Source organism: Thalassophryne amazonica, chromosome 4, assembly GCF_902500255.1.
Source record: "Thalassophryne amazonica chromosome 4, fThaAma1.1, whole genome shotgun sequence".
NCBI lineage: Eukaryota > Metazoa > Chordata > Actinopteri > Batrachoidiformes > Batrachoididae > Thalassophryne > Thalassophryne amazonica.
In genome coordinates, this window is record NC_047106.1 from 103120726 (window position 1) to 103137452 (window position 16727).

Consider the following 16727-nt stretch of genomic DNA (forward strand, 5'->3'; position numbering starts at 1 on the left):
GGCTGTTTTTCAATGCATTTGAACCACTAATATTTGCAAGGCATTTTCATTTTAGGAAGTATTTTAACCTTCTAACAAAGTGTTTTATAGTTGTGTTTTCATTGTCAGTATCAGTGGGTGGAATGACTACAGCAGGTTTTAGTGTGAAATATCAGCAACAGCATGACATTTTTCTGTCTCATAGCTTTGATTTAGCTGTTTTTTGTGTCACACTGAAGTCTTGACATCAATTTTAAAACAACTGGTTGGAAAACAAATGAAAAAGGAACAGAACTTTTGTTCCAATATTTCATGATTCATGTAACCTTGAACATCCGGTGGTGCTTAATCATTTCATAATTCTGCAGTGTTAAATTAGAAATTTGACAGCTTCATAGTGCAGCAGCTTGTTCTTCCACATACAGTATATTTTATTTTATATTTTTACTCCTGAAAAGCACACATTCTCTTCCACTATGTGGAACAAATTCTTTAACTTTGCTTCTTCTGCCTCTTCCTTCTCACTCGTTTTTTTTTTTTTTTTCCTGCACTATCATTCAATTTGCTTTCCTCTCACTCCCTGGGGCTAACCATGTCCATTCTGTTTCAAGAACGAATCCAGAGCCAAAGGCAGGACCCACGCTGCGCTCTGTGCTTCAGCAGGACTCACTGCGGGTGCCTTCTGATAAATCTTTATTTCTCCAGCAGGCCTGTTTCTGTATCCTCTCAAAGATTTGTGGGGATGCATGTTCAAATCGCTTTAATTTCCTCACAACAAAGCTCATCTGATCTTCCCACCCAGACTTATGTGTGGCATTAAGTCTCCATTTTCATTAATGTTGGAGGGGCAGCAATGGAATCTCATTTTAATTTGACATTTAAGCATCTGTTTTCAATAGACTGTGGGGGAGATGGGCCTGGGAGTTTTCCGAACTGAGAGGAGCCATCTCAGCTGACCTTTAAAGAGGGGCGGTGATGCTAAGAACTGATGGCAGCTAATTGTCTTACTACCGGTGCAGCTGAAATCTGCCACGGTGGACCTATGGAGTGATTAATCACATGGTACATTAGAGTGCAGTTCAGTAGCACCTACCAGATGTTTGCCACTGCTCACTAATCCGCTATGCACTGTACACCTCAGCTAAAAAGTCTCCAGCATAATTATTTCCAACTCCGCACATTGCGTTACAAAACAGTTCATGTGTAAAGAAGACATCCACCATTTTTCAACCTAGGCTCTGTGTATTTTTACTAAATGTTTTAGGGTCATCTTTTCACTCGGGACAAAAATGACTTGAATCTGCACATTATTGATTTAAAAGTTTCTGTGAAGGCTCTCACTTGTCCTGGTGGTTTCCATAGTAGAAAAGCTCCTGTGTGGTCTCAAAGACCAGACAGGAGACGGAGACAAGAAGAAGAGGAGTATCTCTCACTTATTTAGCAGGAGTAGGGGAAAACTACAGAGGATCTTCAGACAGCACAAAATCCCAGTTTACTTTAAACCTGTTAACACCTTGAGACAGAAATTAGTTCACCCTAAGGACAGGATCCCTAGTTACAAACAGAGCAATGTAGTGTAGTCTATCAGATGTCAGGAAAACTGTAACAAACACTACATAGGTGAGACTAAGCAGCTGTTACACAAAACGCTATACCAGCACCGCAGAGAGGGCACCAGTGGACCTCAGTCTGCAGTTCATCTCCACCTTAAAGACACTAACCACACATTTGAGGACAAGGAAGTTAAAATCTTAGCCAGAGAGAAGAAATGGTTTGAGAGAGGGGTGAAGGAGGCATTGTATGTGAAACAGTTGAAACCCAGCCTTAACCGGGGAGGAGGTCTGAGACATGCTTTGTCCCCTGTTTACTCAGATCAAAGCAGTTTCAGTCTTTTGTTCATGGTAATGAGTCATTCACGTCATCAGGAGAGCCGTTAAGAGAGGCGTCAGTCCCATTGTTAGGAGGGACAGCTACCCTGTCATTAGGAGGGTGTTAACTACAGCACAATAGGTGCTAATTAAAGCAATTGTTTAGTCACTAGCCAATAGCAGTCTGCCTCTCGATAGGAGGGGTCTGGTTAGGTTTAAAACTCCAGCTTTTGTGGCTTCTGTTTGTTCTTCTCTACAAGAGCCAAGACAGACGTCAGACTACCAGAGCAAGAATTTTAGCTGATGAAGCTTCTGCGATTTGAAGTGAAACGTCCTCGCGTCAAGCAACCCAGTCCAGTCGAAGATTCAAGCTTCTCTACTATTGAATTAAAACACAAACACCCCTGCAAGCAAGCAGACGTTGACCGTTTTAATGTAATTTAACATTTATTTAGGTTAGTCCCGTTGAGATTGAGATCTCTTTTGCAAGGGAGACCTGGACAATTATAAAGTTTCCAGTTCACCTAACCTGCATGTCTTCAAATGTGGGAGGAAACCCACGCAAACACAGGGAGAACATGCAAACTTCACACAGAAAGACCACAGGTGGGAATCGATCCCATGACCTTCTTGCTGTGAGCCAACAGGCTAACCACTAAGCCACTGTGCTGCCTTTAGTTAATGTTGTTGGATGGGGAAATAACAGAATTGCCCAGTTGCATGGACAGTTTCCCTGTAGTATTAAACGTGTGCCTTGTTACCTCACTAAATGTGAATAAATGTTTTAAGATGACCAAGTATACAGTTAGCCACTTACCAGCAAATTGTTCAGCAAAACCCAGCCGCTCATCGTCAACCAAATTATAATGTCTCAGTGGCCAACAGCACCAGCTGACAGCAAAGACGCAAAGGCAAGCGGCTAACTCTGCAATCAGTCATCTTGCAAAGTTTATTTACCTTTAGTGATGTAAGTATGCATAAGTTCATCAGGGAAACTGTCCATGCAGCTGGACACACTAGTGATATTTTCATCTGTTCAGTGGCAACAAGACTATGAGGGTTACATACTCCCCGTTCCAACAACATTAGCCCATGGCACTGTTTGTGAAAAGATGACTGGCATAATCTCTAAAAGTAGAGTCTAGGTAGTAAAATGTTGAACTTCTCGTGTCAGCCTCCCTGTGTCTTGTAATTTAAAATAATGACTCAGAGATAGAGTTATTACAACATTTATGTACTTATAAGGTTTCCAGTAGGATGGAAGCTTTCAGTTTGTTATTATTTGGTGGTTATGCCTTTTAGTAACTTAAACTGAATCGGATGCGATAGCCTTCCACAAGCTAATTTAATATTTTAATGAAATTGTGGCCCATTTCTCCTGACAGAACTAATTTAAATCATTTTTAGTTCTGTCCAAAACATTTCTGTGGGATTTAGGTCAGGGCTTTTGGATAGCCTCACCAACTGTTCAACGTTCTTCTTTGCAAACCATCATGTAACAGCTTTGGAAGCATGTTTGGGATTGCTGTCCTGCTGGAAGACACAGTCCTGACCAAGCTTTAAGTTTGTAGCTGATGTCTTGATGCTTCCCAGTTGAGATGATGTCCTTTGGATGATGATTATCACTCTTTTTCCTCTCAATATACCACTGATTATGATGACTAAACAGCTCCTATTTTGTCTCATCTGACCAGACAACATGCTTCGAAAAGACTTGGCCTTTGTCCTGATGATAAACTTTAGTTTAACTTCCTAATGTTGATTTTAGATTAATGGCTTCCTCATTGGTTGACGGCCTTATAGACTATGGTGACACAGTGCTTTCTTAGTGGAGGAGGATAACACACTTCTAGGTAATGCTTCCAACACTTTCATCAGTTTCATAGTCATGTATCTCTGTTAGAACTTAAAAGTTCTTTCATCCATGGATGCTAATGGCCTATGTAGGTAACATTACTTCTAAAAGCAAGTCGGCACTGGTTCTATAGGTAGGCCCTTAAATTCAGCTGCAGGTGCCCTAATAAACATTCATTATGTCAGTTAGCCATTGGAATCTTCTGGAATGTTCCATACTGTTTAAAGAGACAGTCAACTCTGTACAGTGGCTTACGAAAGTATTCAGCCCCTTGGTATTTTACGCATTTTAATTTGTTTATGGCATTTCAAATACAAAAAGTAAATCAGGCTTCTCAATATACAAATTTCTAAAATGATCTTCCTTTGACTCAAACTGAAAACAAATCTCTACAACTTGATATAAATTAATTAAAAATATAAAAGCCAAGATGATGGGTTGCATAAGTAATGGGCCCCTTTGATATAATACCTGTAAATAATCAGTTTAATTGCCAGTTTTCTTCAGACAAGTCAGGAGATGGATACATGAACATTCCCAAGTCATTGAATATGTCTTGAACTTTATTTACATCGGTTATGAAGAAATACAAACAATATGGCACTCTATGGTAAATCTGTGTGGAGTAGAGAGTTCTCAAAAACTGAGTGACTGTGCAAGAAGGAGAACAGAGGAAAGCCACCAAGACACCCAGACAACCCAGAAAACGTTTTAGGCTTCTGTGGCTGTGATTGAAGAAATTGTGCACAGTGCAAATTCTGTGTTTTGCATCTCCAGTTATACAGCTTTATGATGAAGTGGTATAGAGGAGGGTCTTCTTTCACTAAAACATCAAATCTAGGCTTACATCTCAGATGTACCTTCTGGCAAATTGTAGGTGAACTTTCAGGTCTTCTTTTTAATAAAATCCTCCTCTGCTCCACTTCATCATGAAGCTGTATAACTGGGGATATAAAATCCAAAATGTGCACTGTGCGCAATTTCTCCAGTCACAGCCACAGAAGCCTATAACTTCTTCTGGGTTGTCTAGGGGTCTTGGGGTCTTTCTTCACTCTTCCCCTTCTTGTACAGCCACTTAGTTTTTCAGAACTGTGTACTCCTCACAGATTTACCATAGAGTGCCATACTGTTTGTATTTCTTCATAACTGCTGTAAATAAAGTTCAAGACATATTCAGTGACTTGGAAATGTTCATGTGTCCATCCCCTGACTTGTCTGAAGAAAACTGGCAATAAAACTGATTATTTACAGGTATTATACCAAAGTGGCCATTACGTATACAACCCATTATCTTGGCTTTTATATTTTTAATTAATTTATATCAGGTTGTAGAGATTTACTTTCAGTTTGAGTTTAAGGAAGATAATTTTAGAATTTTTTATGTTGAGAAGCCTGGTTTACTTTTTGTATATGAATGTCATAAACAAATTAAAATGTGTGAAATACCAAGGGACTGAATACTTTTGCAAGCCACTGTATGTAAGCTACTGACCCACTGAAAATCTGACATAATGAATAAAAACTGGAAGAAAAAAAAACATAATTTACCTATATTAGGTTCTGTAGAAGCTATAGGTCTGGGGTGCAACCATGTGGCATTATGTCAAAAAGTCTTGTTCCCTTGATTACTCCCAGATGCCTGCTGATACAAATGCAATTTGATTACATATGAATAGGGAGTGGTCTGTAGTTTTGCATCTCCCATTTCTGTTTCATCTTGACCTTTAAAATTAACTTGATATGGGACACTGGGATATCTGATTTTGAAGAGTATGATTTGCACTTTAACACATCTAAACTTATGGTTCCCAAACGACCAGTAGCTTTATAGATGAACTTTTTTGATTTTAACCCTCAAATGACTTGATACCAAACCCAAACTAAAATCAATGCCAATGGGGAGGGAACATTTTTGGATATTTTCATAATAGTTGCTATCTTGGTGCCCATTTAGATTTGTGGGATCTTGCACAACTAATGAACAGGTTAACAGTTTCTCCACTCAATGTAGCATTGGGAGCACTGGGGTACTGCTCAGCCTTGGAGAAATTGTTTGAAAGTATTTGATCAAGGTGAATGTAAACTTGTATGTGAACTTGTTTTGTTCTTAGTCATCTAATAATCTGACAGCAAGGGATAAATGTAAAAGCGTAAATGTATCCCTTCACCTCAACATACAGCATCTATCCTCATCAGGATATCCACTCTCTTTCTCTCCATCATCAGAATATTTGAGCAAATCCTGGATGGACAAAGAGGCGTCTTCTTGCCAAGACCTTGGACTTTGGCACATTTCCACACCTTAAGCCAAAAAAGCTCCAATTCTGCAGCCATACAAACACATCCACGCACTGAGCTTGGCCTCCCTTTTAATAGTGTAGGAAATGTTATCTACGAGGGGACAGCTGCAGGCTCACGAGAGAGATACAGAATGGTGGAGTGGGCTCATTATCTCAAACACGGACCACACCACACACACTCAGGACAACACACAGCGTGAGAGCCACGTTCCATTATTTTATTTACTAAAATCTGGGACCCAAACACAATAGGCAGGCAGCTAAGGCCTTATGAGCTATTTATACAGAGAGGAGGACACCAGTTTGGGGAGAGAGGTGAGATGAGGCAAGTGAATCCACTGCAGCTCCAGATATCACATGCCCCTGGCAGAAGAGTAGGTGCTGTGTACCTCCTCATCCACATTTTGGGTCTGTCCGTCTGTCAGACAGATTGTCTGGCAGCCTCGTTCTCGCCGTCTTATTCCCTGTGCCTCCATCCCAGAGGATTTTGTTTTTCCACCACGCAGATGTTCAAGGCTGTCCACTGAGCTGTGCTCAGCTGTGTTTATAACAAAGAGGTGTTGGTTTGGAGGAGGACAGAGGGCAGTGAGGTGGAGGAATGAGCGCTGTTGAGGAGGGGCGGAGGTCACAATGCTGTTGATGTAAACACACGACGATGCCTGCTCTCCCGCAAGCCTCCAACCAGTCAGCGCAGCATCATTTTTTAGCCCACACATCAGTCTTTATTCGGTGGATGAACACACATATATTTTTATTTTAACAGAGCAGTGAGGTAGAGACGAGTTGGCATAAATTTGTACATTGAATTTCATTGATTTTAAAAACTTTTTTTTTCTTTGTGAAGATACCATGTGTTTGAGCATGGAATTTAAACATAGTGAGCATTGTCAAAATGTGCACAAGCAAATATTTGATTATGTGGTACGTTCAGTGGGGGTGGGCCAACTCTTGCAGCTGTTGTACGGTAACTAGATGCTAAGATGGTGTTAAACCAAAACTGTGACCCATCAGCTTGTATGACCTGTTTAGAAATTTTAGCTGCTTAAGTTAATTTCCTCCGTAAATGTTTTTCTTAAACACGCATATCATGTATTTTGATAGCTGCTGCTAAAAATGATGCCTCCAAAGTGTTTAGGTGGGGTAAAACATGTTGGGAAAGTGTCGTGACATGGACCCAAAACAGGGGGCGTTAATGAACGGACAATGGATAAGCCAAAAAGTAACAATTTAATGTTGTGAAGCGCACAACGAAGTACAGACAATAACAATATTGCGGAATGTCAATCATACACAAGGTGGCGTGTGGCAGGCTCGAAGATAGAAGACGTCTGGTGATAGAAGAGCCGGAACCCACACAGCTTCCACCAGCAACGGATCTGAAGAACACCAGAGCCGCCAAGCCCTGCGCCCCAGGTGGCCACTGTCTTCAGCAGTCAGACCCGGTACTGCTGGCAGAGAACAGAAACAGTTTGATGAGTGTGAGTACGCACACTCAGTAATCCCACAGTCTGTGTTCAGTTAGGAGGGAGAACCTCCACCTCCAATCACACACTCGTACAGCTCCTGTGAAACCACTTATCTGGTTTGGGGTGTGAGGCGAAGCCGTCGCAGTCCACACCAAACGCCAATACCGCAGATAAGGACACCGTCACAGGAAAACGGCTGCAAATGAGATCAGACTATTAGTCACAGTTAAGCTTAGCAGAGAAATTACCTGTATGGTAGATGATTTCTCGGCGGGGAGGTGGAGTTGCAGTCCGGCTTTTATGGAGGTTGACGTAGATGAGTGACAGCTGGTGGTGATGATGACAGCTGTCACTCCACTGGTTCCGGCGCCCTCTCGTGCTTGAAGCCCGCACTCCAAGCAGGGCGCCATCTGGTGGTGGTGGGCCAGCAGTACCTCCTCTTCAGCGGCCCACACAACAAAACACACTTAAATGATTTTATGATTATGCATTTCAACAACTGTTGCCAGTTATTACTGGCAAACAATTTAATTTGATTGGGGTGGATGGAAATTATAGTAACTTTGGTCCATATTGCAGTTAGGGCTGTGGCACCGTGTGTGCACGTGTCAGTGTTTTGGTACCCAGACGCACAACACACCTACTTGGACAAGTTCAGCATCAGTCAAACAGAACCCCTCCAAACAGAAACATCAGTAACTTTCCTTACAATATTTTTAATGTCTCCCACTACTGACCATGTGTCTTGACGTACGGAAGAAGTTTGGAAGGCTGTTGTTCTCATAGTGGCAGTCAGGAAAAAAAAAATTCAGCAGTGGTCAAATCTGGACATTTCTGATACTTAACCCTCTGGGGTCGTATACGACGGCTGGGACCAAGCTTTACTAAATTATAAATAACTTTTTAATGATATGAGATAGAAACGTACTCTTTTTTATTTTGCTGAAAAGTTAACTCAGAGGACTTTCAATCCACCGTCGGCCATCTTGTACTCCTCATAGAAGCTGTGTGATGACATGCGCAATGTGAGTGTCCAATCAGAATTGGTTCACCGTCATATGGTTTTCCAAAATCCAATCGTAGGGCAGATTTACCTCACATGATAAACCAAAGATCATTTTCAGGAGTGATATCTTACTAGCTGGCCCATTTGAATAGGCCCCCTAACTCCTCCAGTGCGCCCTGCACCATTACGCACAGCGAAAGTGAAAGAGACAGAGAACCTCGCATGACAATCTCACGTGCTCAAACAAAGAGTGTGTAACTATCAGGATTGCTCCACTAGTTTGCATTTGAATGTTACTGGATTACTCTGTGGCTCTCTCCCTCTGGCATAAAGCACTGTTTACCATATCAATGGGGTGAGGAAGAGGGGCCCCTCCTCAGACCGGAGCATAAACGCATAGACCATTTTGTATATATTGTTCAAAATGTGCATTTGTGTTTATTGTTTGAACTTTTTTGTTGCACAGTCTTTCACACAAGACCTCAAATTACCATTATAAAGTGTTTGCTGTGTGTTTTGAATAAATGTGTGTGGAAAATTATTTTTCGCTTTACTTTTTACTTTGTTATTTTTGATTGTAAACCTTTATTACACTTATAAAACACAACAAAAGCATATATATTATGAAAGGAGGGGTTGTCCTGAAAAAAGAGACATAAAACGTGATTGTGGGATGCAGGGAGAGCTGTTAACAGCAATAATAAAACATTTATGGCAGGCGACTGAACTGTCCAAAAAATGCCCGCAGACCCCAGAGGGTTAATAACAAAATCATTCTCCCATCACATCACATTGATTGTTGTCTTTGTTTGTCCTGCTCTTAACCAACTTTCTGTGACAGAATGCTAAGCTATTAGCTTTTGTGAACTCAACTACATCGTAATTCTGCTTTTACTGTAGTTGTTTGTCATGACATTTCTTTTGTTCAAATACCCATGAATGTCTTTCAGTGTCCATTTCTGTGCCATAATTGTATGCATATATCATGACAAACATCCTTTTTGACAAACCAGACTTTTGTGCTACTGACTAATGCTGAGAAAGCCTCACTTTCATGTTGTGCTTCCGTGTATCTCAGTGTAGCTATTTGTGCACAACACACTTATATAACACCTGCATAGATGTTGTCATTGATTGGTGGTTTGTATGTCACGTGATATTGATCATTCATCCATTTGCCATTTTGTGCCATTTACCATCCAATTCTGGTTCCCTACATTTTGTAGCATCACGGAGCTGTTCGTGTAGAGCAGTGATGTCCAAAGTATTCCAGAAAGGGCTAAGAGGGTGCAGGTTTTCTTTGCAGCCACTGACTCCAGCAGGTGGTTCCACTGATGAACTCATCCAATCTGCTCAAAGTGATGTTAATCAGTAATCTGGAATACTTTGGACACCACTGGTGTAGAGGAACAAGAGCAGTGGGGAGAGCACACACCACTGAGGGGCACCACTGCTGATTGTCTGTGTGCTGGATGTGATGCTCCCCAGCCTCACTTGCTGTGTCCTGTCAGTCAGGAAGTTGGAGATCCACTGACAGGTGGGGGCTGGCATAGAGAGGTTGGAGTGTTTTTGGTGGAGAATGTCAAAGGTGAATCAACAAAGTATTAAGCAAAGGGTTTGAATACTTGTACATGTGGCTTCTTATGTTTTTTTAATTAATTTGCAAAAACACAAAAAAAAGAAGCTTTTTTTCATGTTGTCATTATGGGGTGTTGTGAGTACAATTTTGAGGTGAAAAATGAATTTGCTCCATTTCTGAATAAGGCTGTAACATAACAAAATGTGGAAAAAAGTGAAGTGCTGTGAATACTTTTTGGACGCACCGTATATAAACCAAAGCTGATTAAGCCTCTTCAACATTTGAATTTGAGTGTGACTTTATAATAAGGCTCTTCAGAGCTGGTTGGCATTGATCATATAAACAGTGTGTTTCTTCACATGGAGCTCTCATGGAGCGGATGTTTGGTATTTGCATTCTTGGATGACCGTATCTGCTTTTAAGCACAGAAAATCAATTCACTCACCAAGCAGCTGTGCTGCTGAGCTGAATGTGAGGGAGTGCTGCAAAACTGTGTTGCACACGTAATTATTATTGATTTATTTCTACCTCCTCAGTCACTGCAACAGGATATGACGCACAGAAAAAAAATCAATGCGTGTGTGTTTTTTCTGATAAGGTTTGCATGCAACAGAAGCAAAGTCAGATATAATCTTGCTTGTAAGTAGTTAGACAGTGACCTAATTTGTGTATTTTTCCCTCTCTACAGCCCCACAGTGGAGTCGAAATGAATCAATTACAATGTACTTAAAGTGTAGACTTTCAGTTCTAGTGTTTAAGAAAATTGTTCTCTGTATTACTTCTTGTGTGGTGACACAACTAACAAAAGTTGCCTTATATGCACAGTTTCAAATCAAGCCACATAAGCCTATAACTCCTTCAGCGTTGTTATGGATGCCTTGTTGGCTTCCCGTATACTACTCCAAAACCTGGTTTATATGAATTGAACTCCTACTCCTCATTGCAAGAAACAGAGTGTGATATCTGGATTTGCAATGACCAACTAGGTGCTTCAAGTCAGGAATGCGCCAGTTGTCAGGTGAAGGGGGTCCTCGAGTCGCTCTGACTTTGATCTGGGGCTGAGATAACCTGGAGCAAGTCGATAAACGTGAGACACTTTATCGCTTCATCCTCCGAAGACGAACCCGACGGCACACCATTCACATTACCGTCCTCTATATACAAAAGATAACAATGTTACTCTCACCTCACTTACTGCAGTCAGTGTACAGTCTGAACATCAGCCAAAAGTTTAAAAAGCATCATCTTTCTGTGTTATATACGCGGAGCAGCTGGAAAATGATTAGTGGCACGGCACAGCTGCAGAAAGTTACCGTTTCTTTGTGTTCTCCTCTCTTAGAAAACCAAAGTTATCAATACTGTTTCTAATGTGATGCACTTTGTCAGTGTGGCAACTTTCCTATTACGGCATTCATCCCCAAATCAGTTCCTGTCTTGATAACATGATCCATTTAGAAATAGGATGATGTGGAGCTCCGCTGTCTCCAAATGCTGAAATTCCATCATTCCAAATCTATTAAGCCGTCATTGCTTCTGCAGTTCCTGCAGGGAAAATCAATGTACATAAGAAACCTCCTGCAAAAGTCCACGCTGATAGATTAGCCAACCAAATCTCCAATTCTGTGTGTGTCAGCGTCTTTGGTGTATCAGCACAGAGGACTTAAATATGTGATGTCATGGCAAGATGAAGAGGTGATGATTTTTATGCATTGAGTATGGCTACACTGGCAACACGGTGGATTAGTGGTTAGTGGTCTGTGAGAGACAGAATTGTTGCTGGTTGGTAGGTGATCAAATACTTATTTCATGCAATAAAATGCAAATTAATTAGTTAAAAATCTTACAGTGTCTCTCACAGTACCTACACCTCTCCATTCTTTGTAGGTGGGAAAACTTAGCAAAAGCGATGGTGGATCAAATACTTATTTATCTCACTGTATCTTGATGATGAATCCTGATGCTTGAATATTTACATTTTTGGCACAAATAAATCATCAAATACCCAGTTGCCCGCCTGATGTATGCACTGGTAAAAGTAACAACATTATGAGTGATTGGAAAAATTATGAACATGTTTTAAAAAAATATGTGATGCTGGGATATACGGATGCTAAAATTGGTAATGGGAGACTGCCGTAAGAGTGGTTTTGTTGTGATAACTTGTTCCACAAAATGTGAAGCAAATATATATTAGTAGGTTCTTGGATGAATGCATGGGTATTATAAGCCACAGTACAGCTTTTGAGTCATTTGAGTTTCTTTGCATGTTCTTAGACTTACTTTCTGTCATAACTATTGAATGGTTGCAGTTTTCTTGGATGGTCTCAGATTTTATTTTCAGATGGCCTGTAATGATGTGCGTATTCCTCACAGTTTTAAGAATGCAGAAAGTGCTTAAAGTGTTATTGGGTATATGTTGACATTTCATTCATGTTTTTTCTTCTTTGTGTCCCGTTGCAGTTCTGCGTGATGATTTCAGACAGAACCCTGCAGATGTGATAGTAGCAGCAGGAGAGCCAGCAGTCCTCGAGTGTCAGCCTCCACGCGGCCATCCTGAACCCACAATATCCTGGAAAAAGGATGGAACCAACATTTGATGACCGAGACGAGCGAATCACTGTGAGTACCCCTGTTGACCATTTTATGTGTAAATCAACTCAAATTCTTTTATTAGTTTAGTTATTTTAATGTTGTTACAGACACATAGACACACTTGTTGATGCATGAAGACTGATGTTTATTTAAGGATGTTGTGTTTTCATGGAGAATGACCCAGTGATGCAGGCCAAGTCATCACCAGTGTTGGTGTTGAGAAACTGATTTGTTTGGCTCATTATTCACATAAAGCCATTACCAAACCCAGAGGAGTCCATTTTGGTGACTAGAATCCTTTAATGAGTGAGGAATAGAGTTAGCCCTGCTCCATTTGTCAGCAGAAGTGGATTGATTGGCGATGTCTTGCTGATGAAATCAGCTTGTAGGCAGTTACGTAGGATGGGGGAAAGAACTGGATGATTTTTTGTGATACAGGTAACACCTTCAAACATCTGTATATTTAATTTACATCACCAAATATTCCATCTTAAATAAATCAACAATATTGTTACCAAAGTTGGGGTGGCCAAGTGGTTAGTGTGCTTGGTTTCAATGCAGAAGGTTTCCAGTTCAAACCCCACCCCTGCCACATTTCTCCATGTAATGTGAAGGTGCGTCAGGAAGGACATTCCGTGTAAAACTTGTATCAATTCAACATGCAGATCCACTTTTGTTGAGTGCAAAAAAAAAAACCACAAGGGAGCAGGTGAAGGGACTTCCTAACAATGCTGCCACCGCAACTGAGGGTTGGTACTGCTGCAGGGATCTGTGGTGTCAGGGCTTAACTTCTTCAGGTGGGTGTAGGTGCTGTTTATATCTCTCTGCAAACAGTCTTTGCTTCCGTTTGGGAGGCAAGTATCATCCTAACAAAAAGAAGACAGGTCTTATTGTCCCTCCCTGGAATGGAAATGATGATCACTTGTGTTACAACAGCTACTATGCTGGCCATGTGATAATTATAAGGGTCATTCTCTGCAACCTGGCTATCTGCAATCACATCCAAGAAGTCAACCATGACTCTGCGAGGATTCATTGAACACGTGTGAATCTTGGCAGATCATCTTCTTTAGGTTGTGTTGATTTTTGAAAAAGTGTTCCATTCAGTTGATTGAGCTGATCGTCGGAATATCATGAGACTTACACAGTCTCCTCATAAAATGGATGGACATCACAGCCAAGCACTGTGAGTGCTTGTGCTTGGCTCTGCCTGCACTACCCAGTGAATTCTAGTGTTTGTCAGTGATGTGCTCTTGTTGTTGCTGTGCTCAGTGCTTGCATTGACTGGGTGCTAGGTGGGGTTGGGAAGTTCAGTGACATGGGTGTGTTTGTCAGTGAGGCAGAGATTCATCTTATCTTTGGGGATGATGCTGTGATTGCAACACTAAGATCTAACAGTGACACCCTCGCCTCAACCATCACAAGTTTATTTATATGTGCTGAAAATGTCAAATATTAACAGTGCACTATCTGGGCAGGGCATTCATGTCTCTGTGATCTTGGCCTATTAGCTCTTGAGATGGAGTCACAAGCTGTAGACTTGTGGTGGGAAAGAGAACAAAGGTTTTCAGGGTCCTGGTACTTGCAGTCTTACTATCTTACTGGTGAGAGCCGGACTCCAGCCAGCGACCTAGGTTAGAGGTCAGCATGAATCCATAGATCAGTCATCAGTCACTATGGCACAAAAAGATGGTGGATCTACTTCAGCCCTACGTACCGGCCTGGTCTGTGTGCTCACAGGATGCAGGATTGCTGTTTCCCTAGAGTGAATAAAAATTGTGCCCCACTCCTGTGGAATGACCCTCCCTGTTTTAGTGAGGCAGTCAGACTCTGTGGAGACCTTTTAAGTCTGGTCTGAAGACACAATTGTTTTGCTATTTTATATGATAATATATTGTTTTACTATGCTTTTATTCTTTATCCTTTTTTAACCTTTTAACTTTTTCATCATGTTTTTAACTTTTTCATCAAGCTCTGATTTTTTTGATTGAATTGTTTTGGCTTTTATTGTTGAGTTGTTTTATGTGAAGGCGCCTTGAGACGACACTGTCGTGGATTTGGCGCTCTATAAGTTTAATAATAACAAATTGAATATCCTGACTCAGATTATTTCAACTCAACACAACTCCTTTCATTTTTCTTGTGCAGAAACAGGCTTTTACTTTTGTTTGATTAGTTTGCTTGGATGAGTCCTTGAGGGAAGTCAGACTTCTTAGTCAGTCCTCAGCCCACATGAGCAGATAGTGTAGATTGAGCAGTGAGTCTGGATGTGGATGCACATTGTGGATTTGTTATAAAATCAAATTAATTGTCCTCCAGTTACTAACATGGTACTGTCGTGGAAAATCAAATCTTACCAGATAATAATTATCTGTACGCCTTTAGTGTGGTGTTGAAATTGCACTGTACTTGTTGTACTCATATATTTTCATGACTAAGTCCAGACATATGTAATGCCCTCCTCTGAAGATTGGACAAACTTAGTTAACTGAACACTTTTTTTCTCAGTGAGGGCTGGTTGTCAATGAAAGCAGTTCTTACTATTAAAAAGTTCAGTTTTTTTTTCTGTTTGGAAGAAACAAGAGGCCATGGGTTCAATTTCCCATATGGCACAATGTTGGTCTTAAACTAAGCTGTGTAGTAGTAGAAAGTGTTAACACCACTACTGTGCTACTATTCAAAAAACACAATATTCAGAAAGCCTGACATGGTGAGTTAACAGCACACACTCTGTGCACAGAAATGCACATTAAATTGAAACTGAATCAGAACCAAAAATGAATCCTCTTTTGGCTACAGTGTAGTAAATGGGAGGTGTTTCAGCAGTAACCCCCAGTCTGCTTACATAAAGGCCATGGTAGGAAGCCAGTCTAATAGGGCCATGACTCAGTGTTAAGCCGTTCTTCTCTGTCTGTTAGATGTACTAATTCTTGGCCATTCTTATTGCTTGACAAAATGTCATTCATTTAGTTATCACATAATGGAAAACTATCTGTGACTTTTACTGTGTAAAATGTGAAATGTCTTTGTGATCAACTTGTGAGGTATCAAATGAGATGAATACACTGTACAGCTCTCCTGCATGTGGCCTTCCCCCTAATTACACTATGTTGTTGTCCAGCTGAATACAGCACACCCCATTCATTTCTGTTGTTTAGATAAAGTGTCCACAATGAATTCTGTCCTTCCTGCTGCTTGCTTTACCTTTGCCAAATGCCAAGGGAAAGCAGAGAACATGTGACTGCCTGTGTTCGTTTTTCTGGCTGTATACATGATAATTCTCAAAGCAGGGGACAGTTTTCAATGAAAAGTTTTGGCAAGCTCGTCCTTGGTCAATGGAAGAGTTTATTAAATGTTAAGGCAGATCCACAGAAGGGCAGAGCAGTGTCCCAGTGGTGAACATTCTTGCCTTATGCAGGTAGGTCTTGGGTTCAATTCCACTGATGCTCTCCCCACATCAAAATGTGGACATTAGGGTCATGCTCCTTTCCCTGCCGAGGCACGGTGTATATATCTGGACCTGGATTGTGGCTGCTCACTGGTCCTAGTGGTTGAATTGTGTCTACCTATAATTGGGATGAGTTAAACACAAAGGTCAAGTTTTGTTGTATGTGTGCACGTACAATGATAATAAATGCTCTTCTTCTACTTAAGATGCTGCCTGGGTGGTTGCCATTGATGACCCAAGGTTGTTTCGTAATACCTGATCTTGTTATTCACAAGAGTAAAAGAGCATATAATGTAAATGCACTCATTCAGCTCTGGTGAATGTTGGTGCATCAGATCAATCAAAATAAATACTTTTTTCTTTTGTTATCCTACAGTGTCTGCCACATAGTGAATAGTTAAGTCCCCGTCACACGTAGCAAGAATTTGCCAGAAGCATGCCCGACATGGCAAATATTGCCATAATCCGACACAGTTGGGAGGAAAAGAGGCGTGGCCAGCAGTGTTGGAGCTCAGACAGACATTGTTATACGTGGCACATGCAGGTCATACGGGCAGGCATACCATGCCAGATCCATCTCGAGGTTTCCTCGTATGCGCTCAATCATTCGGATCCCATTTTGCCGCCATCAGAT

General features: G+C 41.0%; 1 protein-coding gene across 1 annotated transcript in view; it reads left to right on the forward strand.

Moving 5' to 3' along the window:
• robo1 (roundabout, axon guidance receptor, homolog 1 (Drosophila)) overlaps positions 1-16727 on the forward strand; it is a 516486-nt gene that overhangs the window by 363381 nt on the left and 136378 nt on the right. Inside the window, 2 exon segments of the mRNA XM_034168365.1 lie at positions 12514-12647; positions 12649-12672. Coding sequence (XP_034024256.1) covers positions 12514-12647; positions 12649-12672 — 158 coding nt within the window.